This window comes from Sus scrofa, chromosome 8 (assembly GCF_000003025.6).
Source record: "Sus scrofa isolate TJ Tabasco breed Duroc chromosome 8, Sscrofa11.1, whole genome shotgun sequence".
Taxonomy (NCBI): Eukaryota; Metazoa; Chordata; class Mammalia; order Artiodactyla; family Suidae; genus Sus; species Sus scrofa.
Genome location: NC_010450.4, coordinates 33,080,945 through 33,108,522, shown reverse-complemented (window position 1 = coordinate 33,108,522; position 27,578 = coordinate 33,080,945). Strand labels below are relative to the sequence as shown.

The following is a 27,578-nucleotide window of genomic DNA, read 5'->3' as shown; positions in this document are numbered from 1 at the left end:
TGACAGGTACTAAATTCAGGATAACTGTTAGTTCAGGGGATAGAGAAAAGAGGATGGGATCTAAAAGGAGAAACATAAAAAAAATTATTAAAAAAAATAATAATAATAAAAATAAAAGGAGAAACATGAGCTGTAACTATTTTTGTAATCATTTCTTTCTTTTTTTAAGATCTTAAGAAAATAGAGTAAAATGTTAATAACTGACAAAAGCAAATGGTAACCTCTGCTCTGATAATATAATAATTATCCCTGTAAATTTTCTTTTAAAGTACTCTTAAAAAATCATGGGTTCTGGAGTCACAGAGATCTAAATTCTTATGATTCTATATTATGGCTCTGTAATTTTAGGCAAGATACTTAATCTTTCTGTGTCTGAATTTGCCTATATATAAAAATGAAATATTATGTGAAAAAAAGTATATGTATGACTGGATCACTTCGCAGTATAGTAGAAACTGACAGAACACTGTAAATCAAGTATAAAATAAATAAATAAATAAAAATCTTAAAGTAAAAAAATACAAAAAAGAAAATATTACTTCTTTATCTCACTGGTTATTGAGAGTAAATGAGGTAAACACATAAAATGCCTGGCATATAACAAGCAACTTAATAGTAAGTTAGCTCTTCTGAACCATACTTTATAATAAAGAAAAGGGTCTTTGTCAAATTTCGGAACCCTAAGAAGCTGAAAGCTAAAGTGACTTTAAGACCTATAAAAGAAATGGTTTTATTTTATTTATTTAGTAATTTCTCAAAAAAACAGAAACAGAACAAAACAAAAAAAGAAGTAATTTCTCTAACCCTTAGCTATAGAAGAAGAAATCAACAGAAATATAAACTTACTTGTAGCATTTGGTCAAAATCTTGTTTTTCCAAATATGATCTTGTAACAACTCGTCCGTCAAAATCTACTTCTGCCTTAAATCTTACTTTCCCTAATCCCAGATCTGTGGCTTTAACATCATGAATTGCCCTGCAATCAATAACAATGCATACAAATTTACATACACACACACAGTGTAATGACACACAGTCTAGAATTCCTGTCTTTTTCCAGTGATGAAAATGAACGACAGTGATGAAAATGGTTTTCAGTGTTCACCATTAAGTGCCACCTATCATTTTCCAAACAAATGTAGCTTTTTTGCATAATGCCATTCAAAGGTGCAAACAATAAATACTATTTTATGGTAATTTATATATGTATATGTGAATTACATAGTTTGTGGATTAAAAATCAACTCTAAATTGCTCTTCAACAATGCTGTCATTTTATCTTATAATCCTTTTTTCGATAGCTTTTTGAGTCTTCACACAACTCTGTGATATACTCTACTAGAATGAGGTTAATAATACCTACCTATTGGGACTGATGTGGGGAATATGAACCAACATACATAAAATATTTAATACGGTACCAATTACAAAGCAGGCATTGATCAGAGACATTCATAAAGTAGACTAAAATGCCATCTTTACAGGTAAAACAGGCCCAGAGGGGCATAAGGGACTTGCCTAAGCTAATTCATCTAGTCAACCACAGAAGACTCACATCCAGATCTTCAAATACCCAAATCTAGCAGTCTTTCCATTACACCATTCTGCCTTCCAGAAAAGGAAGCAACTGCTCAAGTATAACGGCTTTTCAACCCTCCTGCGCTTATGCTCAGGAATTGATCTTCCCTAGAAAACTGTTGAGGACATGGATTTCCCGCCAGGTAAGCAAGCCTAAAAGAGACTACAGGTACTCTTAAAACATCTCATCCTAATTTCTGAGTGATCTTAAGCAAGTTACTAAATACTGAGTCTAAAATTCTTTATCCAGGGAGTTCCCATCACGGCTCAGTGGTTAACAAATCCGACTAGAAACCATGAGGTTGCAAGATCGATCCCTGGCCTCGCTCAATGGGTTAAGGATCTGGCATTGCCATGAGCTCTGGTGTAGGTCACAGATACAGCTCAGATCCTGCATTGCTGTGGCTCTGGTGTGGGCCGGCAGCTACAGCTCTGATTGGACCCCTAGCCTGGCAACCTCCATATGCCACAGATGTGGCAAAGACAAAAAAAATAAATAAAATTCTTTATCCATATGAATACAGATGTGTAGATGAAAATAAGAATTTATGATTTAATATTTACAAAGTTATGTGTACCCAAATTAAAAGAGAACTTGCCCAGATTGCTAAGCAGTTATATAATTTATTCACTCAAAGAAAGCATATGGGGGGTTCCCGCGGTGGCTCAGCCGGTTAAGGACCTGATGTTGTCTCTGTGAGGATGTAGGTTTCATCTCTGGTCTCACTCAGTGGGTTAAGGATCCAGCATTGCCACAAGCTGTGGCGAATCTGCGGATGCGGCTTGGATTTGGTGTTACCATGCCTGTGGCATAGGTCCCAGCTGCAGCTCTGATTCAACTGCTAGCCTGAGAAATGCCATATGTCACAGGTCCGTCCATAAAAAGATAAAAAAACAGTCTTAACAAATTATTTAAAAATCTCCTTATCTGATTAACATTTAAATGGCAGTTAATGAAAACATTCTGATATACTTTTTCCTTTTGTTTTTATACATAACTAACTACAGATAGAAACTGATAGAAAACAGCTTCTGTTACGGCTCCCAATGATCCCTCCCTCCTGTGTTCAAGCCTTTGTGCAATCTTCTCTCCTTCAGTGAGGGCTGGACCTAGTGATCTGCTCGTAAGCAAGAGAATATGGCAAAATGATGAGATGTTATTTCCAAGATTAGATGACTAATCTGTGACTTTTATCTTGTTCACACTCAATAACCATTGCTTTTTCAGTCTGTATAGTTTGATTAAGCAAGCTGTCACGCTGGAGAGTCTCATGTGGCGAGGAACGAAATCCTGTCAATAATTACTAAGCGCAGAGGCAGATCTTCCCTGGGAGATGACTCTAGTCCCAGCCAAAATCTTGACTGCAGTCTGTGAGAAAGCCTGAAGGAGAGGCCCAGGTAGACCATGCCCAGGCTCCTGACCCACAGAAGCTGTGAGGTAATAAATGCTGTTTTCAATCACTGAGTTTTCAGGGTAATTTGTCAGAGAGCAATATAGATAACTAATCCACTACTTAAAAAGCTGTATGAACTTTCTGGATTACTAACATCTATTTTTTCCAACAACTTGTTCTACATATCTTCACTCTTCCAGATAATTACAAATTTGCCACAGTGAGTCTTTCCATTTATACTTCTTTTTTTAGACTTTAATTATTTATATGCAAAATTATAACTACACATATATCTAACAGGTACCAAAATACATGAAGCAAAACCACACAGAAATCAAAGGATAAACAGGCAATTCAACAATGATAGATGGAGACATCAATGTTCTACTTTCAATAATGGATAAAACAACTGGGCAAGAAGATCAACAGGGAAATAGAAAACATGAACCAACTATAAATCAACTAAATCTAACAGACATCTATACAACACTCCATATTAATAGCAGAATATACATTCTTCTCAAGTATACATGGAACATTACCCAAGACAGATCATATGCTAGGCTGTAAAACAAACCTCAGTAAATTTAAAAGGACAGAAATAATATAAAGAATGTTCAGCAACCACAATGGAATGAAATAAGAAGTAATAAAGACATCTGAGAAACTCACAAATATGTAGAAATTAAGCAACACATTCCTAATTAACTAATGGCCAAAGAAGAAATCTAAAGTAAAATTAAATATGTATGTGTGTGTATACATATGTGTATATATATATATATTTTTTTTTTCTTTTTTTCTTTTTATGGCTGCACCTGCAGCACATGGAAGTTCTCAGGCTACGGGTCAAATCAGAACTGCAGCTGAAGCCTACGCCAGAGCCACAGCAACACCAGATCTGAGCCACATCTCTGACCTACATCATGGCTTGCAGCAACGCCGGATCCTTAACTCTGAGCAAGGCCAGGGGTCAAACCTGCATCCTCACAGAGGCTATGTTAGGTCCTTACCCCGCTGAGCCACAATGGGAACTCCTAAAAATATTTTGAAGTAAATGACACAACATACTGAACTTTATAGGATGCAATGAAAGCAGTGCTTGGAAGAAAATCTATAACTATAAAAGCCTTTATTAAAAAAGAAAATGGATAGCAAATAAAAAACTTAACATATCATCTTAAGACACTGGAAGAAGAACAAACTAAACCTGAAGCAAGCAGAAGGAAGGAAGGAAATAATATAGAGTAAAGCAAAAACTCATGAACTAGAGAAGGGAAAAAAACAGAAAATTAATTAGACCAAAAGCTAGTTCTCTAAAAAGATCAACAAAAATTGACAAATCTTTAGCTGGACTGACCAAGAAAAAAAAAAGAAAGACCACTCAAATTACCAGGATCAGATTCTGGTAATTTGAGTGGTAGTAATCAATCTTAAAGAAATAAAAAAAATTATAAAGAAATACTAGAAAGATTATAAAGAATTGTACGTCATCAAATTAGACAATTTAGAAGTAATGGACAAATTGTTAGAAAGATACAAACTACTGAAACTGACGCAAAAAGAAATCTACAATCTGAATAAACTTATTACAAGAGAAGTAATAAAGACATCTGAGAAACTCACAAAAAACTAAACACGTAAAGCCCATGTGCAGATGGCATCACTGCTGAATTCTACCAAACTTAAATGAAGAGATAATTCCAATTCTTCACAAACTTCTAAAAAGACAGAAGAGGAAACATTTCCCAACCATCCTACAAGGTCAGTATTGCCTTGATATCAAAATCAGACAGAGACATCAGAAGGAAAGTATATTAATATGGAATATCTCACATTAAGTTACTAAGCCTAATACTGATTCTAAGAATGCTTGACATCTTATCTTGACCCAGCTATATAACTACTTCTTAAGATAAACGTATAAGGCTTAGAATACAAACTAGTAATTACTTACTCATTTGTCGTATTGATTCATATATACGGGTCATTCTTAAAAGATTTAACTTAAAGATTTTAATTATAACACAAGTAAAACACATTCTTATTTTAAATTTAATATATACACATGTATAAGTAGATAGTAGAAAATTAGGATTTTCAAAGATTATTCCTTCCCCTTCACTCTGAAACTACACTGCTGGTGAAGTTCACTAAAAAGTCCTATTAGAAGACTGTATCTCTTCTGATTATCTCCTAAGTTTTCAGCTCTTTATTTTTATATCATTTAAAAATAAAGATTTTTTTTTTTTCTTTTTATGGCTGCACTTGCGGCAATAGGTAAGTTCCCAGGTTAGGCATCAAATTGGAGCTGCAGCTGCTAACCTATGCCACAGCCACAGCCACGCCAGATCTGAGCTGCACCTGTGACCTATGCCACAGCTTGCAGCAATGCTGGATCCTTAACCCACCAACCAAGGGCAGGGATTAAACCTGCATCATCATGGACACTATGTAGGATTCTTAACCCACTGAGCCGCAATGGGAACTCCCAAAGATTATAAGAAAAAACTTCCTTTTTCTTTTTGGCCACACCAGTGGCATGTGGAAATTCCCTGGGCCAGGAATCAAACCTATGCCACAGCAGCAACCGGAGCTGCTGCAGGGACAGTGCCAGGTCCTTAACCCAGTGAGCCACAGAGGAACTCCAGGAAAAACTTTTCAAATAAGCTAAATCAAGAAATCTATTTTCCAAAAAAGTATAAATTATACTCAACTTGGCAAGCATACCCCCACAAATAAAAATTTTAAGTTTCATATATTCAATTTGTAAGTATAATACAAATAGAAGGCAAATATAAATATGAAGGTTCCATATAAGTGGTTCCACACTAAAGAGGCAAATACTTTGCAAATTTCTGTTCCCATCATATCATCTAACTGTTCCTTGTTCTAAAAATTAAAGGTATACAGAAGGAAACTTAAGGAGTTTCTTAAATGCTTTCACTTGCTTTCTTGTTAAGGTTGCAGTTCTACAAAGTTAACGGATTAAAAAGTTCTGAAGGCTTAGGGATTGAAAACCTCTTTTACAAGTATTGACAAAACAAGCATTCCCATTTCTTAATACATTTTTGTAAACCTTAATAGCATCACTAGAATAAGCTGACCTTACTGACGGGTCGTTCTCCAGAAGTTCAGTAAGCCGCTGTACTTGGTCTGGCTGGATGGATCGCCCTAAGAGGGCTTCTGTGTTAGTGTAGATGAGGAATGCTGAGACCACGCCTAATAAGGTGCCCACACCCAAAGAACCTAGGCTGTCATACAGTGGGTTGCCTAAATAAAGCACATAAGAAGTCAGTAAACTAACGTTTTCTATTATTTCAATGAACTCTAGTGAGCAAAGAACCAGAATTAGCAAATCAAGGGACTTGAAATTCACTCCTCTTTCCTTTAATGACTTCCTTTTAATAGTTTTACTATACTACAAAATAAGGATGCTACAACCTGCTTCATTATCTGTTTCTTGCACCTGGTCACATGGGTGAGGGTTCAGAGCATTTTCAGATTACAGACATGAAATAAAGAGTCCATTTCTTTTCATATATCAATAGCACTCTTCCTATCCCAGGTTGACAAAATAATCATAAGATCAAAAGCTGAAAGAAATAAGCATTTGGTGTCTTATTCTTACAAAGATTCTGTGAAAGAATTAAGCCATACAAAAAATGAGTCACTCTTACCTCATCCAACCAAGAATGATACATAGCTAGTATGATTTTAGATACCAAAAAAAAGGAAGTTAATTCATTGCATCTAATGGCTACCTTAGAGCAGTGGTTCTCAAAGAGCAGTGCCTTGACCAGTAGCATCGGCATCACTTGAGAACTTGGTAGTAATGCAAAATCTCAGGCCTCACTCGAGACCTATGAAATCAGAAGTTTGGAGGTAGGGGTCTAGCATTCTGTAGCTTCCCAGTCCTTCCAAGGGTTCTGGTTCTAAAGCTTGCCTTGGTTGTTAGGGCTTTATTCTCTTCCAAAACCAATGGGAAGAGGTCATTTATCATCTATAAATGTTTACTTAAATAACAGACATCAATAAATAATAAATTTTTAATCTTTAAAACAAATTTTACACACAAGGCTTTTATAATTATAAGTCTTCTTCTTTCAAAGATCAAATGTCAATATTAAACTTGACTCTTTTTTTTGTGAAGCCTGCTGCATGTGGAAGTTCCCGGGCCAGGGACTGAACCTGTGCCACAGCAGTAACCAAAGCCACTGCAGTGACAATACCAGATCTTTAACTTGCTGAGCCATAAGAGAACTCCCTAAATTTAACTCTCTTAATGCTGATACAATATACGTTTGTGGAGTTCCTGTTGTGGCACAGTGGAAACAAATCCAACTAGGAACCATGAAGTTGAGGGTTTGATCCCTGGCCTCGCTCAGTGGGTTAAAGGATCCATTGTTGCCATGAGCTGTGGTGTAGGTCGCAGATGTGCCTCAGATCTGGTGTTGTTGTGGCTGTGGCTGGCAGCTATAGCTCCAACTGGACCCCTAGCCTGGGAACCTCCATATGCCATGAGTGTAGCCCTAAAAAGCAAAAAAAAAAAAAAATTTGTTTTACTAAATAATCTCAATTTACATTAGTTTTATTAACATTTAGTCAAAATATAACACTAAAAAGTGAACGACTTTGTACTACTGAAGTGTCAAAGTGATCCACTTGTAATCCACTATGGAGTTTGTAATTATAGGGTTCAAAATCAAATATTGCTCTTTAGAAATTGAAATTTACCTAATTATTTCTATTTTAAAATATACATCTATTAATAATTCTACAGAAATCACAGAATTACCAGCTGGAAAATACTTTATTTTTTGGCATGTTATTTAATTTAAATGAACTAATTTAACTAATTAAGTAGAAATAGGAAAATTTTTTTTGCCGCTCTCATGACACATGTAAGCTTCTGGGCCAGGGACCAAGCCTACGCCTGAGAATCACAGCAGTAACAATGCCAGGTCCTTAAACCGCTAAAGCCTTGAAGGAACTCCTAATGTGAAACTCTTAAAGCAAAAAATTTTATAAGTCTGATTAGACTTTCTGAGTTTGGTTTACATTACTGTATAAAAAAAAAATCTATTAAAAGTCAACTTATCAAGTTACACTTTCCTTAAGCATAAAATTTTGCTTAGTAATAATTTAGGTCTACAAAATGTCTAAAACGCTAAGAGAGAGAAAGAGAATCAAATATTTGGATCAAAGTGAACACTGGGGAATGCTGCTTTAGTCTTAAAATGTACATTCAAAATGAAAAAGACCTATTCATATTTCAGGCTAAATTTTTAAAGAAATACTGCAGAACTCTGGGAGTTTATTACCTAAATTGTTTTTAGTATGCTAGGACAAACAGGTAAGAATGAAAGAAGTGCCATCCCATGAGAATTCCTGAACCATTTCCATACTAAATGGTTCTTTTGTTTTAGAAAATAAAAATAAAACACCTTATCCACCTGTGCTGTACTGGCCTTCAAAACATTTAGCTAGCTACCAAAATGAGAATAAAAGCAACTAAAGAATCAAGGAAACAAGAAAGCAACAGCAGTTATTATTGGCGCTAATAGTGGAAAAAGCCAAATGGACATGAGCCACAATATATATATATAAAGTTTCCTCTCACATATTATGTTAAACCTGTAAGGTCATTAGGACAAATATCAATATCTTTATAGGTAAAGAACTTAAAGCTCTAGTTTTATAAGCTGGAAAGGTTTAGGGCACTATAGAAATACTCTATTAACAGCCTCCTTTATTTCGAACGAAGAGAAATTCCTAACTCAGAAATCTGAACACTTCTACCGTCTAATACAAACAAACGGTTAATGGGAAATACATATTTAACACTCTACTGGTTTAAAATTATTCAATGATAAAAAGGAAAATTCCCTTACATTAGAGAATTACTTAAGTAGCAAAAGTAAATCACCTGTCATTTAAGAAATATTTACCTGTCACAGAAGTAAGGCCCATACAAGTGGCTGCTATTATCACTCCCAACACTGCTGCAGTATCCTCCAATAAGATAACATTCGTACTAGGATCACGACTTTCCATTACTTAATTATTGGGGTAGAGACAAGAAAAGAAATTTTGAAATCTTAATTTGTGAAATCTTAATTTGATACTATCAGATAATAACTTTAATAATTACCCATTAAATTGATTTAATTAAAATTAAGATTAAAAATACATGAGAAACCAATTAAAAGCTCTCTTCAATATAAATATAATTTCTTGGTTTAAATGTTAAAAATATTAATATTTAAAGTCAAATTACTTTCTCAAGGTATATGAGCATACACAAAATAACGCAGTTCACATAAGTTAAACCCAAATTTAAGTACCCCTGTTCAAATTAGACTACATTTATCTTTTTAAAAGAGCTAATATATAAGTAAGAATTGCACAGGGAAGACACTGAGATACCTTATGTACCTGTCAATATGGAACAAAGCAATACCACTAGGCAATTACAAGCAAATAAAGTTGAAATAATATAAAGCTTCTAAAATACATACCATACTTGTAAAATGACATTCCTTTGGCCCGAGCACTCCTACGAAGCTCATTTATAGCAACAAGAAGTGTTGCTGAAAAAAAAAGCATTTACATCAGCAAGGAAGAAAACTCATGCCTCCAACTTTAGAGATGGCATCTCAAAAGATAAATAAATAGCCACACACTTTAATGCTGAGGAAAATAAGGAAAGGAAGAAGGAATAGTTCTATATTAAATGAGTTATTATCGGGACCCCAATTAATCATTATAATATAATGAATACTGCAGTTCCCATTGTGGCTCAGTGGAAACAAACCCAATTAGTATGCATGAAGATGCGGATTCGATCCCTGGCCTTGCTCAGTAGGTAGAGGATCCAGCATTGCCGTGAGCTGTGGTGTAGGTCACAGATGCAGCTTGGATCTGGTATTGCTGTGGCTGTGGCGTAGATTGGCTGCTATAGCTCCGACTCGACCCCTAGCCTGAGAACTTACATATGCCATACCTGCGGCCCTAAAAATGTATGTATTTAGGAAAATTTAGACTATATACTATAGCATATATTTCTAAAAATATATACTATATACTATAGCATATATTTCTAAAAATATATACTATATACTATATTCTATAGTACATATTTCTAAAAATCTATACTATATTTCTAAACCACAATAATTTTTTTATGGCAGCACCCACGGCATATGGAAGTTCCCAAGTCAGGGACTGAATCTGAGCTGCAGTTGCAGCAACACGGTATCCTGTAACCCACTGCGCCAGGCTTGGGATTGAACCTGTGTCTCAAGAGCAACCCAAGCTACTGCAGCTGGAGCCTTAACCCACTGTGCCACAGTGGGAACTCCCCAAACCACAATAATTTAATTATCGTTACCACCATACAGCCTTAGTTTATTGGACAATTACTAGTTGGCAGGCACTATACCAAGCACAATCACTTTTGACACTCTCAACCTTTTGAAGCAGGTGTTATTATCACCATTTTACAAGCCTATCAAAGATGAATGGAGGATGCATAAAAAAATGACATTTCAGAAGTAAACATAACTATGAATAAAGCAGTGAATTAGGCAGTTTCATACACGACATTAGCATGTTTCTGTCATAATACTGCTATAACTGAAACTTTAAGGAACTTTAAAATATTTGCACATGGAGTTCCCGTCACAGCTCAGCGGTTAACGAACCCGTCTAGTAGCATCCATGAGGGCACAGGTTCAATCCCTGGCCTCGCTCAGTGGGTTAAGATCTGGCATTGTCTTGAGCTGTGGTGTAGGTTGCAGACGCAGCTCAGATCCTGAGTTGCTGTGGCTCTGGCGTAGGCCAGCGGCTACAGCTCCAAATGGACCCCTAACCTGGCAACCTCTATATGCCACAGATGAGGTCCTAAAAGACATAAACAAATTAATTAAATAAAATATTTGTACATTGTAAATCAACTATAATTCAATAAAACTTTTAAAAATGGAAAAAAAAAGTTATACTGTAAAAAAAGATAGTCTTCTCTGATTAATATTACTAAAACTTTTTTTAAATTTTATCTTATGGCCTCACACGTGGCATACGGAAGTTCCCAGGGCCAGGGACTGACTCTGAGTTGTAGCTGCAACTACAGCTTAATCCTTAAGCTGATGGATCCTTAATCCATCATGCTGGGTCAGGAATCAAACCAGGGATCGACCCAAGATGCTTCAATTGGATTCTTAACCCAGTGTGCCACAGTGGGAACTCCTAAAACATTATTTTAAAAAAAAATTCAGGAGTTCCTGTCGTGGCGCAGTGGTTAACGAATCCGACTAGGAACCATGAGGTCGCGGGTTCGGTCCCTGCCCTTGCTCAGTGGGTTAACGATCCGGCGTTGCCGTGAGCTGTGGTGTAGGTTGCAGACGCGGCTCGGATCCCGCGTTGCTGTGGCTCTGGCATAGGCCGGTGGCTACAGCTCCGATTGGACCCCTAGCCTGGGAACCTCCATATGCCGCGGAAGCGGCCCAAGAGATAGCAACAACAACAACAACAACAAAAAGACAAAAAGATCAAAAAAAAAAAAAAAATTCAATATATATTATGTTTTTATACTCCATTTCGAATGTTCTGAGCATTATATGATACTCAAGAAAAAAAAAAAAAGTAGGAGTTCCTGTTGTGGCACAGTGGTAACAAACCCAACTAGTATCCATGAGGACAAGAGTTCAATCCCCAACCCCACTCAGTGGGTTAAGGATCTGGTGTGGCCTTGAGCTGTGGGTAGGTCGCTGCTGAAGCTCAGATCTGGCACTGCTGTGGCCGCGGCACAGGCCAGCAGCTGCAGCTGATTCAACCCCTAGCCTGGGAACTTCCACAGGCTGCAAGTGTGGCCCTAAAAAGGAAAAAAAAAATAGCTTTTCCAAACTTGCCCTGTCCATTACGAACAACCATAGTACATTACATTCAGAGCTTTCTCCCTTAAAGGAGGTAAAACTTATATTGTTATTTCCAGTTTTCTTTTCTTTTCTTTTTTTTTGGCCCTACCTGCAGCAAGGAGAAGTTCCTAGACCCAAAACCAAACCTGCACTACAGCAGTGACAACACTAGATCTTTAACCCACTGAACCACACAGGAACTCCTCCACAATTTTCTTTAATCAGTAGAACTTAGCAGCAATTTTAAAAATGGACTGTTGAATATATATTAATTAAGAATAGAGAGGAGTTCCCATCATAGCTCAGTGGTTAACAAACCCAACTAGTATCCATGAGGGTGAGGGTTCAATCCCTGTCCTCGCTCAGTGGGTTGAGGATCCAGTATTGCTGTGAGCTGTGGTGTAGGTCACAGATGCGGCTCAGATCCAGCGTTACTGTGGCTATGGCGTAGGCCGGCAGTTGTAGCTCTTTCAACCCCTAGCCTGGGAAACTCCATATGCTGAGTGTGCGGCCCTAAATACACAAAAGACAAATAAATAAATAAATAAAGAGATAGTGTGACAGGTCATACCTCCTTCAGATACCAATGATCCCGCTAAAATACAATATGCCTAGAAAATATTAAAATAAAGCTTAAGTTAATATTTCACTAAAGAATTACAACAGTTCATGCATGAAGTCTTTATGCTTAAAATTGAAACATAATTCAAATCCTAGTCATATAAAGATTTTGATGAGAAACAGCTAAAATGAAGACAATGAAATAGTATCTTCATAAGAAGAGACAAAAGTTAAAAATCTGATGGCCATCTCATTTTTTTCATACTTGGAAGAGTAATATACACACACATACACACACAGAATGTTATACCATGACATAAGTTAAATTTATGGTATAAAAGAATAATTACTTAATTATTAAAAAAATATTCTTTGAACTTCGAAATGAACACAAGTACTTGAAATCTAGGGTTGTGGACACCAGATGCAATAAGATCCACAACCATACCCAGTAACTTCCAGATTTTGTTTGTATGCCCAGTACCAAGAGAATCCTTTATCAGCCCTGATTCAGAAAGATAAGCACTTATAAACAGTAATAAGTTTGGGGGAGGACAATAACATCACTTTCCTTACACTCTTGAATAAAATAAAGATACCAAGAATAGCTTTAATCCAATATATACAGAAAGAATTAACGTAATTTTCTAAAAAATTTTAAATGAAGTTCAAACATCTATAGAATTTTCAACATTACCATTTTAGAGCTCTAGGCTTCCCTGAAATAGAGGTTTAAATTTTTTAAACTCAGCCTAACACTCTTCTAACCCTGTTGAGGAAACTAAGATTGCCCAAGGCTATGTGAGTTGCCTGAGCAGACAGAAATGATATCAGAGTAAGAACTACAATACAGGAGTTCCCGTCGTGGCACAGTGGTTAATGAATCCGACTAGGAACCATGAGGTGGCGGGTTCGGTCCCTGCCCTTGCTCAGTGGGTTAACGATCCGGCGTTGCCGTGAGCTGTGGTGTAGGTTGCAGACGCGGCTTGGATCCCGCGTTGCTGTGGCTCTGGCGTAGGCCGGTGGCTACAGCTCCGATTCAACCCCTAGCCTGGGAACCTCCATATGCCGCGGGAGCGGCCCAAGAAATAGCAACAACAACAACAACAACAACAACAACAAAAGATAAAAAAAAAAAAAAAAAGAACTACAATACAGGCTTTCCTATCTCAACTGTAGGCCTTTCCACTGAATCTTTCTGGCAACACCAGCAGAAATAGTCTGGAACTACACCATGAGATACAGAAGCTGACAGGGGTGCCACACGACCAATCTGCCCTTGTCAAGGGAGCTACACTCAGCTGCCAAGCAGGGTCATCTCCAGGAAGTTCCCATGAGAGAAAAAAAGACAGCTTTAAGTATTGCAGAGGCAGAGGAAACCAATGCAAGATGGCAGTGGTGCCAGTGAAGCAGTACTTTCTGTCCCTCATCTCTACCATCAATGCTGCCAATGCTCCTACGACCTAGGGAGTTGGAGAGAAGAACAGAAGCCCTTAGGTAAAAAAATATAGAGGCACCAAGCCCGTATTCCTGCAGTGTAGGCTTCCTACCACAATGAGGGAAAGGAGAAGCTTTAACTTTAAATGCTATTCTCACATAGGACTATTACAAGGGAACAGATATTTTAACCATTGATAGGAGATTATTCTTGGGACTAAAAGTGAACAGAGGTCGTCTTGCTTTTCAAGAGTAACTGCAGAAATTAACAGAACTGCCCAAGATTTTAACCAAGGAAGTAGTACTTAATGATTGTACCTACAGAGATGCTTTTGCTCAACATCACTGAAACATATGGATTTAGAGGTCATGTCCAATTACATGCTAAAAAACACAACTACAGATACATAACCCTGTATGACAGTCAAGAAGATATATTTAGTCCCATTCTTTAACATTAATATGACAAAGACATTCTACTATACTTAATCACTATTTCTTATGACTTCAAAACCGAGTGGAGGAGGGAGATTACCCATAGAAGAGATTCTATTGGTTGAGGATTAAGCAATCCCATGATTCCATGGTACCAAGATAATCCTGCACCCATCATGAAAATACCAACACCACTAATTAGTGAAGCAATATAGCGCATATTCGAAAATCCATACCTGAAAAATAAAAAAGATAATACAGTTTACAAGAAATACAAATTTCCTTCAAAATACAAGTTTAATAGGTCAATGAAAAAGAAAACAAAAACATTATTACATCAACATCCTGAAAATATCTTAAGAAATCTGCACGACCTAAAATGTTTTAATTTTACCCTGTTTTTAAATTATTAGTATATAAAAGTGACGAAGAAAAAATTTTTCTTGACAAAGTAAAATGCTGTAATGATGTGTAATTAGCAAGCTAGGAAGCTAGCTATTCTCTATACGAGCTTATTGATAGTTACAGGATATTCAAAATATTATGTTTATAAAAAAAAAAGGAGTGTCTGGTTTTCAAGTAAAGAATGGCATTTATATAAAGCACAGAGGCAGACTCCTTTACAGAAATAAAAGCGCATTTTTTTGCCTTATGATTTGATTGCTCAAATTGTTACTAAAGCTTGTTTAAAAAACATGTAGAATTCAAAAATTTCACCTGAGTATGACAGTATAAGCAACAGAAAAAAAACTTGTAACAAATAACTAGTATGACTCCAAATAATATATTCTAAAGAGTATACTCATTTTACAAGTAATTTTGAAATATTAACAGAATACTATTTCCATATCACAACGGGGGTTAAAATACATTAAACATGGATTTAACCGAAATTTTAGATTTTAAATTGAGTGGCCTATTAGTCCAAATGTGGAATATATACATTTCCTTTGACCAAATAAAATAGAACCCTGGAGTTCTCATCGTGGCCCGTGGAAACAAATCCGACTAGGAACCATGAAGTTGCGGGTTCGATCCGTGGCCTCACTCAGTGGGTTAAGGATCCGGCATTGCCATGAGCTGTGGTGTAGGTCGCAGACACAGCTTGGATCTGGTGTTGCTGTGGCTGTGGCATAGGCCAGTGGCTACAGCTCCGATTCGACCCCTAGCCTGGGAACCTCCATATGCTGTGGGTGCGGGCCTAAAATGACAAAAGAAAAAAAATAAAAATGAAACAAAAAAAAATTTTTAAAAACCCAGAACGCTAAGATTAATATATTTGCTTTGTTATTAAGTATCAAACACGAAGAGGACAAGATCTCTATGCTATGTTGCAAAGCATGAAGTAATTTGAACTCCATTTTCAAATTATATCTTGAATTTACTTTGACATAGCAGTGGGTCCTACATTTTAGAGACTACAGTGGAAGAAATGACCAATCTTCAACACAAAACTGCAGGTATATAAACTGAGGAGATTTCAATAATTTAATGATTTGCCGCCAAAATAAAGAAAACAAAATAAAGACAATATCCTTACGGATGAGTAGGATCTGGTGTTTGAACAGACTTACTGATGCCCAATGCTAGTAAGCCCTATGGAGGAAAAAAAAGTAAATAATCATTAGCAAGATGGGGAGTATAATGAGGTAAAGCCAACCTGGAGGGCACAATCTGACAAGGACAAAGAAATACTTTTTTTTTTTTTTTTTGTCTTTTTGGCCTTTTATGGCCACACCCGCGCACATGGAGATTCCCAGGATAGGGGTCCAATCAGAGCTGCAGCTGCCGGCCTACACCATAGCACAGCAACGCCAGATCCGAGCCACGTAAGCAGCCTATACCACAGCTCACGGCAACGCCAGATCCTTAACCCATTGAGCAAGGCCAGGGATCGAACCCGCGACCTCATGGTTCCTAGTCGGAATCGTCTCCGCTGCATCAGGACAGGAACGCCACAAAGAAATAGTTAACATGCACATGTCTAATAGCTCGGCAATTCTCATTTCCACTACTTAGCACAGAGAAAGAAAGATGAACTGAAAGGGGTTCAAAGCAACATTGCTTATAAAGATGAAATATGGGGAAGCAACCTAAAACTCTTCAATGAGGAGTGCCAAAATAAATGATGGTATAACCAAACCATAAATTACTTGTACGACATTAAAAAATGGAGCTGAGATAGAACTCTGTACTATCATGTTATAAATGACATATAATGTAGAGCACAGGAAAAGGTCTGAAAGAAATTACATTTAACCATTTTTATACTTCTAAGGGAAAGAAGTAGGGTAAGGGTGGTCTGTAATACCTGATTTCTACAGGAAGAATAACTTGTATAACTGTAAGTTTTAAAGAATACAAGTTGTGGAGTTCCTGTGTTGGCTCAGTGGGCTAAGAACCTGGCTAGTGTCCATGAGGCTGCAGGTTCGATCCATGGCCTTGCTCAGTGGGTTAAGGATCCAGCAATGCCACAAGCTGTTGAGTAGGTCACAGACATGGCTCAGATATGGCACTGCTATGGCTGTGGTGTAGGCTGGCAGCTGCACCTCCAATTTGATTCCTAGCCCGGGAAATTCCATATGCCACAGGTGAGGCCCTAAAAAAAAAAAATATTACAGAGTACAAGTTGTGTATAGATACACTTAATTTCTCGTGAAACTGGAAAACCATGCACATGAAGTATACACAACACTGTATATACAGCAGTGACTATGTGGGTGTGGAAGGAGGGAACAAAGATGGACGACTTCTTGGTTGCCTAATAATTTTGTATATTGCTAGATTCAATTTGATTATATCCGAAAAATTTTGCATCTATGCCCATGAGAGACACTGGTCTGAATTTTTTTTCTTGTAATATCTTTAAAGTTTTGGTATCAGAGTTATACCAGCCTTATTATAGGAGTTGAAAGTGTTCCTTCTCTACATCTGGAAGTCTGTATACTACTGGTATTATTTCTTCCTTAAATGTTTGATAGAATTCTTTTGATAATGTCCCACAGGTCACTTAGGCTCCCTTCATTTTTTTTAGGTATTGTTTTTTTCACTCTAGTTTCAGTATGAATGTTTTCTACTGCCATATATTTGAGTTCACTGATCATTTTTTCTGTAATGTCTAATCTACTATTAATTCGATATAGTACATTTCTAATATCAGATATATTTTTCAGCTCTAAAAGTTCCACCTGGTTCTTTTTTGTATCTTCCATTTCTCTTCTCATTAGGTTCCTACTTTCCTTTCAATACAGGAACATAGTTGTAACAGCCATTTGATATCTTTAACATCCTTGTCTGCTAATTCTATCCTACGACAACTGAATTTGTTTCTACTGATTAATTTTTCTCCTGGTTGTTAGTCAAATTTTCTGCTTCTTGATTGTCTGATAATTTTTTTTTTAAATGCCTGCACTGGAGTTCCCGTTGTGGCCAATCGTTGGTTAACGAATCCAACTAGGAACCATGAGGTTGCGGGTTTGATCCCTGGCCTCGCTCAGTGGATTAAGGATCCAGTGTTGCCATGAGCTATGGTGTAGGTCACAGACTCAGTTTGGATCCTGCATTGCTGTAGCTGTAGTGTAGGCTGGCAGCTGCAGCTCCAACTGGATTCCTAGCCTGGGAACTTCCATATGCCACAGGTGTGGCTCTAAAAAGCAAAAAAAAAAAAAAAAAAAAAAAAAAAAAAAATTGTCTTCAATGATTTAAATACCAACTAGTACTAAAATTAATAATATGTACATATTTCCTTGCCCATATGTACAGATATTTTTGCGTTTCAATTTTCTTATGTTCATATAAGCTTTCGACAAAATAAGTATATATCTCCCACTCCCCTCTCCTTCAACATGACTGACTAGCCAAATATCATACAGAGTAGTTAATAAATATTTACTGAATATAAAAATTTAACTCAAGAGAATGATTGTTAGTACTAATAGCAAATGCCTGTATTCTTTCCTTCTTTTCACAACAGGTTTTAATACATCTGACAGCGAGTTACATGAGTTCTCAGGTTTAACTGTTACTTAAGATTGCTCTCCCTGCTCTTTACCATTTCATTATTACTTTTGTCTTAAATAGTCTTATTGTATCTGTGTCTTTTACTACAAGTTCTCCCAAATCTGTTCTTATATAAAACACTATAAAAAATACTTGAGATTTTCTCTTAATAGACCACATTCTTCAGTATGTTAAATAATATACAAGTAGAGACTTTGTGTTCTTAAAAATGGCTTAGACTTGCAGTATTCAAAATCTGGATTAAAGGGAGGTTTAATAAAGTATTTTAATTTTATAAAAGTCGCTTTTCAATTTTCAAATCCAAGGAAAAAATCAAAATACCAGTCTAGTGTGAAAATCATTTTAATTCATCAATTGCATGTGACTATTTTATATCTTTATTCAAAACACTTAAATCTACTGACTCTTGGAGTTCCTGTCATGGCTCAGGGGAAACAAATCTGACTAGTACCCATGGGGATGTGGGTTCGATCCCTGGTCTCGCTCAGTGGGTTAAGGATCAGGTGCTGCTGTGGGCTGTGGTGTAGGCCAGCAGCTATAGCTCCGATTGGACCCCCTAGCCTGGGAATCTCTGCATGCCAAGAGTGCGGCCCTAAAAAGACAAAAAAAAAAAAAAAAATCTACTGGCTCTTACAGTTAAAAGAACTCATATTCACAGACCAAACCTCTACCTAATATAAGAATCTCTTCTGCAAAAACTTCTGCCCAAACACCTAGTGACTGATCTCATATTTCATTGCTAAAAAATTTTAAGCATAACAACCTCCTTTCAAATACTATGATCGTATGTCTATGTACATCATCATTCAAAAGTAAAACAACTTTCATTTTCTTCTACAACCCAACTACAGGAATCATTTAGTTTTTAAATATGTCAACTTTTAGACTAAAGCCTCAAAAAAACACTATGTTAAATTAATAAGAAAGAAGATTTTACACCTCACCTGATTACAAGTATCAGATAAAGAATGTATAGCTTCTGAGAACATACTTGCTGAACCTGTATAAATCCAGGCAAGAAATTTGAAGAAGCAGTTTAATCCATTGCTAGGAGAGAAAGAGAATATAATTCAGCATGGGTTTAGATAACAATTTCTACCAAAAGCTTATTTAATTGATACCACACAGACACACACAGACACACACACACATACACACACCACACACTAGATTCTGTTCAAAGTAAATTAAAAAGAATCTCTAACCTTTAATACTTAGTATATTTTAGACAACAAGAATACAAATTTGAATAATACAGATTATGGTTTCATTAAATATTTAAATGAAGAAGCATGATATGCGTAAGAAAATTACTCTAGTACATTTTGAGAACTGATGAGAAAAAAGGGTGTTCTACATTTGGACAAAATGGAATTATAAAGGCAATTATGTGTAATTAATCTTACGTAAGTAAAGGAGTATCTGCACTTGACACTGTTCAGTAGGCTAGTGTCGAAAGCAAGACACTGGTGAAGGCTGGTTTATTTAAGTAGGCAGACGACAGAGGTGAAGACAAAGCTAGACCAAGTAATCTGTATCATATCAGAAGACCATGCCATGCTAAAATAAACATGCGGCCGTGCTCAAATTCCATAGTAATGACTAGTACACTTTACCTCGGGCACTATACCATGTTTTATTATACCTCTATTACACAAATATTAACATCCTCATTTTGTAAATGAGGAAACTGTACATCCCCTTCCAGCTACCCTATTCTCCTCTCATCCATGTCAGATAATTTCTGGAAAGAATTACGTCTGCTCTTGCTGTTTTCCTCACTTTGCACTCATTCAGTTTTCAATCCGCTAAACAATGGCTTCTGCCTCTAACACCTTATTAGACTGTTCTTATCAATACCACCAGCTGCTTCTTACCATTAAAAGGCTGAAAACATTTTACTATTTTCCTTAATCTCAGAAGCATTTGCCAGTATTTTCTTAAAACGTTGCGTTCCTTAATTTCCATGACAGCTAGTTTTCTTCCTACTTTTGTCTTTACAGTCTCCGCTAAGTCACGATGGGAACTCCTTCCACTCGTTTCTTAAATGTTAGTATCCTTCGAGGATTTTCTAGAGAGCTTTACCTTTCTCATACACTATATATACATTCTCCAGGTGATCCTAACTACTTCTATGGCTTTAATTATCATCTATATACTAATAACACTTGATTCAACAGCTCTAATCCAGATCACCCTCCAGAGATTCAGACCAATATATGTTAATGATAATAATTATTAAGTACATATTATGTACCAGGCACTAGGCTAAGCATTTTTATATATTACATAAATTCCTTTGATGAAAAAAGCTTTCATTGCTAATCCAGCTTTACTGATGAAAAGAAGTAACTCTGTTGACCTACCCCACTTGGGTGCCCAATAAATAACTCACCCACCCTATCCACTTGACCTGCCAATGTTCCTTCTCCCAGTGATGGTGCAGTATCTATACAATTGTCCTAACCAGAAACCTAGCACCATCACTGGTCATACTTAAACACTTTTTGAACCTAACTATGTCTCTTCAATCCTTAGATAAAAATTATGTATTAAACCTTTGTCTTTGCAGATTATATCAAAATTCTTGAAACAGGTAATATGTATATTTTAGAAATAAAAGAACTAATGAATTATTGAATTAATGCTCTTAAACATCCTAAAATAGATTACTCAGTACAATAGATAAAAGTTAAACAAAATGATAGGAATCAATTTGACAGAAGAGAAAAAAAGAGCAAAAGCATCAATTATGTTCTACCAAAGTTAAGTGGGAGAAAAACAGGAGTGCAGATACTCTTCAGTAGTTATAACTGAGGTTTAGTCACTCTAAAAATAACTTTGGCCAATTCACTTTTTTTTTTGTTTTGTTTAGGGCTGCACCTGCGGCGCATGGAGGTTCCCAGGCTAGGGGTCAAATCAAAGCTGTAGCCGCTGGCTACACCACAGCCACAGCAATGCCAGATCTGAGCCAAGTCAGCAACCTACACCACAGCTCACGGCAATGCCGGATCCTTAACCCACTAAGCAAGGCCAGGAATTGAACCTGCTTCCTCATGGATGCTAGTCAGATTCGTTAACCCTGAGCCATGATGGGAACTCCTGCCAATTCAACATTTAAAAAAATACTTCTAGAAGTTCCTATCATGGCTCAATGGTTAATGAAACCGACTAGCATCCATGAGGTCATGGGTTCAATTCCCTGGCCTCGCTCAGTGGGTTAAGGATTCGGTATTGCCATGAGTTGTGGTGTAGGTCACAGGTGCAGCCTGGATCACGCGTTGCTGTTGCTGTTGCTGTGGCTGTGGTATAGGGTGGAGGCTACAGCTCTGATTGGACCCCTAGACTGGGAACCTCCATGTACCATGGATGCAGCCCTAAAAAAAAAAAAGATAAAAAATATTTCTATAAACATCAATGAAACAAGAATTTTTCAGATAGCAACTATTCCTAGATCTTAACCTCATAAACAAAAGTGACACACACAGCACAAGCATGGTCATCTATGTGAACTCTTTCTCTATCACTTTAAAGTATAACTCCCCTATCATTTTATTTTTTATTAAAAAAATTTTTTTTTTTTTTGCTTCTTAGGGCCATACTTGCTGCATATGGAAGTTCCCAAGCTAGGGGTCAAATCAGAGCTACAGCTGTCAGCCTATACCACAGCCACAGCAATGCAGGATCCGAGCCACATCTGTGACCTACACCACAGCTCATGGCAACACTAGATCCTTAACCCACTGAGCGAGGCCAGGGATCGAACCTGCAACCTCATGGATACTAGTCAGATTCGTTTCTGCCATGTCACAATGGGAACTCCTCCCCTATCACTTTAAAATAATAAAGACTTATTTGGAGTTCCTGCTGTGGTACAGTGGGTTAAGGAGCTGGTGTTGTTGCAACTGTGGTGTAGGTCACAGCTGCAGCTAGGATGCAAACCCTGGCCTGGGAACTTTCATATGCTGCCAGTGTGCACATTAAAAAAAAAAAAAAAAAAAAAAAAAAGACATTTAACTTCCTCCAAAAACAATATAAACTTCTAACTGTCTAGATGCCAAATAATAAATTTATACATGCAAGGATATACACATTACAAATAGTATACTTCCATTTTAAAAGGCTTATTTTTCTGTACTTACATGCAAATGGCAACAATCACCACTTTTCCTGGCCCCTTAAAAAAAATTGATGTCGCTCGAGAGCGTGGCTGTAAAAAACAAACAAACAGAAAAATCTGTAACATTTCCCAGAGAAGCATTATGATGCTTATAAGTAATTCTAAAACACCAGGAAATATCTCCTCTATCAATACTTCTAAACTAGATTTATCTAATTCTTTTTCTCTAGAATTTTCTCTTTAAAATGGAAATTGAAAGAACATGTGGGTCATTTTCTAGAACCTTGTTTTATTTCCCTTTAATTCATTTCCTGTCTACTTCTGAAAAAATTCTGAGTTGGTTACACAAAAACCAGAAATAAAGTAATTAATATGTAATGAACTGAAATCAATATACTCTAAACTATTTCCATTTCTTGAGCAATTCTTTACTTTTATTAAACAAGGAACAGCCAAGTGGTAACAATGTGTTTAATTCCAAAACAGACCAAAACAAACAGAAATCAAACACATAGAGAAACATATCCAGGAAAAATATTTTTCTTCAGTTAAATGTTCTTTTGCCACTCCTTGAATTTATACTTTCTATGTTGCTTCTCCTGCTCCTTCCTCTCCCTGGAGTGCCATCATCTTCCACTGCAACCTGCCCAAGCTTTACTATTTTTTCCATATCTGGCCAAGTGTTACCCTTCGATATAAAGCTTTCCTTGGTTCCCCCCAGGGAATAAATGCTCACTCTGATACACATTTATTATCACATTCTCCTATTAAAACACATCCTATATTCTGTCTTATGCCATTTATTCAAGAAATGGTTATTATGGACCAGTTCTAGATGTGGGGGCACAAGAGTGAACAAGCGTTCCTGCCTTCACAGATCTCACTGTTTACTACAGGAAGATAGAGAATAAATCCATAATATTTAGTAGTGATAAATATAATAAAGAAACTAAAACAGAACTGCAAGAACAGTGGGGAGTGGGGTATATGGTGGAAAGGGTTATTTTAGTTAGAATAGTGAGGGAAAGAAGCTCAATGAAGAGAAGGAGACAACCATGAAAAAACTGGAAGGTTTCAGGCAGAGCATACAGCACACTCAGAGATTCTGAAACAGAAATAAGTTTCATATGTAGAAAGGACAAAAATAAGGCCAGTGTGGCTAACACACAGATAGCAGGGAAATGATAGGAGTTGAGGCCACAGGAGGAGGCAGAGGCCATATCCCAACAGGACTTTGTACACTATGGTAAGAAGGGTGAATCTTTTTTTATTTTTTAATTAAACTATGGTTGATTTACAATGTTGTACCAATTTTTGTTGTACAACAAAGTACCCAGTTATATATGCATTCCTTTTCTAATATTATCTTCCATCACAGTCTATTCCAGGAAATTAGAAATAGTTCCCTGTGCTGTACAGTAGGACCTCATTGCTTATCTATTCTAAATGTAATAGTTTGCATCTACTAACCCCAAACTCCCAGTCCATCCTACACTGTCTCCCCTCCCACTTGGCAACCACAAGACTGTTCTCTATGTCTGTGAGTCTGTTTCTGTTTTGTAGATAGGTTCATTTGTGCCATATTTTAGATTCCACATATAAGTGATGTCATATGGTATTTAGCTTTCTCTTTCTGACTTATTTCCCTTAGTATAAGAAACTCTAGGAGTTCCCGTTGTGGCCCAGCAGAAATGAATCCGACTAGGAACCATGAGGCTTTGGGTTCGATCCCTGGCCTTGCTCAGTGGGTTAAAGATCTGGTGTTGCCGTGAGCTGTGGTATAGGTCCCAGCTGCAGCTCGGATCTGGCGTTGCTGTGGCTCTGGCATAGGCTGGCTGCAACAACTCCGATTAGACCCCTAGCCTGGGAACCTCCATGTGCCACGGGTGCAGCCCTAAAAAGACAAAAAACAAAAAAAAAAGAAACTCTAGTTGCATCTATGTTGCTAGAATTGCAAAACGGCACCACTGGATGATTTTAAACAGATGCTTAATACAGTCTGATTTATGTTTTTAAAAGATATAGTTTATGATGTAGAGAATAAATTATGGGGGCAAAAGCAAAACAAGAGAGATCAATTTGGGGGATAAGAGATGGTGATGGTTTAGAGTAAGGTTAAAATAAAGGCCATGATGAGAAACAGTCATACTTGGTATCTATTTTGGAGAAAATGCCAATGGGTCCTGCCAACAGATTTAAATATAGAAGAACCTATAATGAATGTCTGACAATTAAAGGCCAGGTTAAAAAAGCAGGATCTTTTGCAAAAGAGAAAGAAGAGGAGACAGAACCAATGAAGAGGAAAGCCAGGAGAAAGGGTGTCTTGGCTTCTAGAAAGTAAGGAATCCCAAGGAACATGAATACTTATGGGCACGTCAGCACTTCATCCTCACTTCTCTAACTTCCACAAAGAGGGAATTTTCCCCCCAAATTGTCAGCCTCTTGCACATAACCCTCCCCCCACTCCCTACCAGTGCCCCGGAGGATGACTAAGTTTATTGAGGGAACAAAACTGGTAAACTGGGGAGAGAATGTGGGCATGCTTAGCTCCCTCCTTTATTCTAGAATTTGGTGCACATTCCCTTCTATTCTTCCATGGCTCTGTATTTGGGAAAGAAGGGTAGAGCTGGCTACAACTATCTAAATAAGGATAGTCTTTAAAGGAGTTCTGTAGTGGCGAAGTGCAGGCAAATCCAACTAGTATCCATGAAGATGCAGGTTTGATCCCTGGCTTTGCTCAGTGGGTCAGGGATCTGGTGTTTGCTCTGAGCTAAGGTGTAGGTCACAGACTCGGCTCAGATCCCACGTTGCTGTGAATGTGGTATAGGCCAGCAGCTACAGCTCCGATTAGACTCCTAGCCTGGGAACCTCCATATGCCACGGGTGTGGCCCTAGAAAAGACAAAAAAAAAAATATTTTGGACGCCACAAATGAAACTTTCTACAGAAAAGAAAATCATGGACTTGGAGAATAGACTTGTGGTTGCCAAGGGGGAGGGGGAGGGAGTGTGATGGATGGGGAGCTTGGGGTTAATAGATGCAGACTATTGCCTTTGGAATGGATTAGCCATGAGATCCTGCTGTGTAGCACTGGGAACTATGTCTGGTCACTTATGATGGAGCATGATAATGTGAGAAAAAAGAATATATATATGTATGTGTAATTGGGTCACCATGCTGTACAGTAGAAAATCGACAGAACACTGTAAACCAGCTATAATGGAAAAAAAAAATCATTATTAAAAAAAAATAGTGGAGTTCCCGTCGTGGCGCAGTGGTTAACGAATCCGACTAGGAACCATGAGGTCGCGGGTTCGGTCCCTGCCCTTGTTCAGTGGGTTAACGATCCGGCGTTGCCGTGAGCTGTGGTGTAGGTTGCAGACACGGCTCGGATCCCGCGTTGCTGTGGCTCTGGCGTAGGTCGGTGGCTGCAGCTCCGATTGGACCCCTAGCCTGGGACCTCCATATGCCGCGGAAGCGGCCCAAGAGATAGCAACAACAACAGCAACAAAACAACAACAACAAAAGACAAAAAGACAAAAAAAAAAAAATAGTATCTTGGAATCAGATTATAGACATGCTGGACACTGACAATGGACTGATACTAGGATTTTGCTCCACAACACATACATACATACATAACATTAACAGAAAGATATTCTTACCTTAGTATTTCCCAGAAAGTCTCTGTATTCTCTCAATATTTTTTGGTTTCGAAATAACCCTAGAAGAAAAGAATTACACAATACATTTAGTGCATATATATTCTTATCAGTCACATTTCAGATTAACAGAATTATTCTAAGACCACGTTAAATAGTCTTCTACTAGTTACCAATACAAATATTAGGTTATTTATTATAAGAAAGCTAAATTTGTAACCTGATTAAAGAAATAGGCAGGGAGTTCCCTGGTGGCCCAGTGATTAAGGACTTGGCATTGTCACTGCCATTGCTCAGGTTTAATTGCTGGCCTGGGAACTTTTGCATGGTGCAGGTGCAGCCAAAAATAAAATAAAATAAGACAAAAATAGGCAAAGGACTTGAATTAGAATTTTCTCCAAAGATGATATACAAATGGCCAACAAGCATAAAAAAGGAAGCTCATACCACTAATCATTAGAGAAATGCAAATCAAAACCACAATGAGGTATCACTTCACACCCATCAGAGTGTCTACTATTGGAGTTCATGTTGTGGCGCAGCAGAAAGGAATCTGACTAGTATGCATGAGGGATGTGGGTTTGATCCCTGGCCTCACTCAGTGGGTCAGGGATCCAGCGTTGGTGTGAGCTGTGGTATAGGTTGCAGATGCGAACTGTGAGCTGTGGTGTAGACAAGCAGCTGTAGCTCTGATTCAACCCCTAGCCTGGGAACTTACATATGCCACGAGTGCGGCCCTAAAAAGCAAAAACAAAAAACAAAAAAGGAAAGAATGGCTACTCTCCAAAAAAAATCCCCAGGTTCCTGTGGTATCCATAAGGATGTGGGATCGATCCCTGGCCTCACTAAGTGGGTTAAGAATCCAGCACTGCCGTGAGCTGTGGTGTAGGTCACAGCTTAAATCTGGCATTGCTGTGGCTGTCACGTAGGCTGGCTCTTGCAGCTCCAATTCGACCCCTAACCTGGGAACTTTCATGTGCTGAGGTTTGGCCCCTAAAAAGAAAAAAAAAAAAAATCAGAAACTAATAAGTGTAGGCAAAGATGCAGAGAAACTGGAATCCTGAGTATGTTGGTAGGATTATAAAATATTGGAACTGCCATGGAAAACAATATGGAGGCTCCTCAAGAAATTAAAAATGATCATACAATCTAGCAATTCCACTCCTGGATATATATCCAAAAACAAAAAAAAAATGAAAGCAGGATCTCAAAGAGATATTTTTACACTCAAAACCATAGGTAGCACTATTCACAACGGGCAAGAAAAGTGAAAGCAACCAAAATATCCATGGATAAATAAATGGATAAACAACTTGTGTTATACATACAATGGAATATTATTCAGACTTAAGAGGAAGAAAATCCTATCACATGGTTGAACCTTGAGGACATTATGCTAAGGGAATAACTTAGTCAAGAAGACAACTACTGTATGATTCTATTTACATGAGGTA

The 27,578-nt window shown here is 37.4% G+C and overlaps 1 protein-coding gene across 1 annotated transcript in view; it reads right to left on the bottom strand.

Moving 5' to 3' along the window:
* The window catches only part of SLC30A9 (solute carrier family 30 member 9), a 53,110-nt gene that overhangs the window by 3,253 nt on the left and 22,279 nt on the right, over nucleotides 1-27,578 (bottom strand). The window contains 10 exon segments of the mRNA NM_001137632.1: nucleotides 847-976; nucleotides 6,080-6,245; nucleotides 8,924-9,031; nucleotides 9,494-9,565; nucleotides 12,462-12,501; nucleotides 14,424-14,559; nucleotides 15,864-15,919; nucleotides 19,288-19,390; nucleotides 22,486-22,553; nucleotides 26,128-26,186. Of these exon segments, the coding sequence (NP_001131104.1) occupies nucleotides 847-976; nucleotides 6,080-6,245; nucleotides 8,924-9,031; nucleotides 9,494-9,565; nucleotides 12,462-12,501; nucleotides 14,424-14,559; nucleotides 15,864-15,919; nucleotides 19,288-19,390; nucleotides 22,486-22,553; nucleotides 26,128-26,186 (938 nt within the window).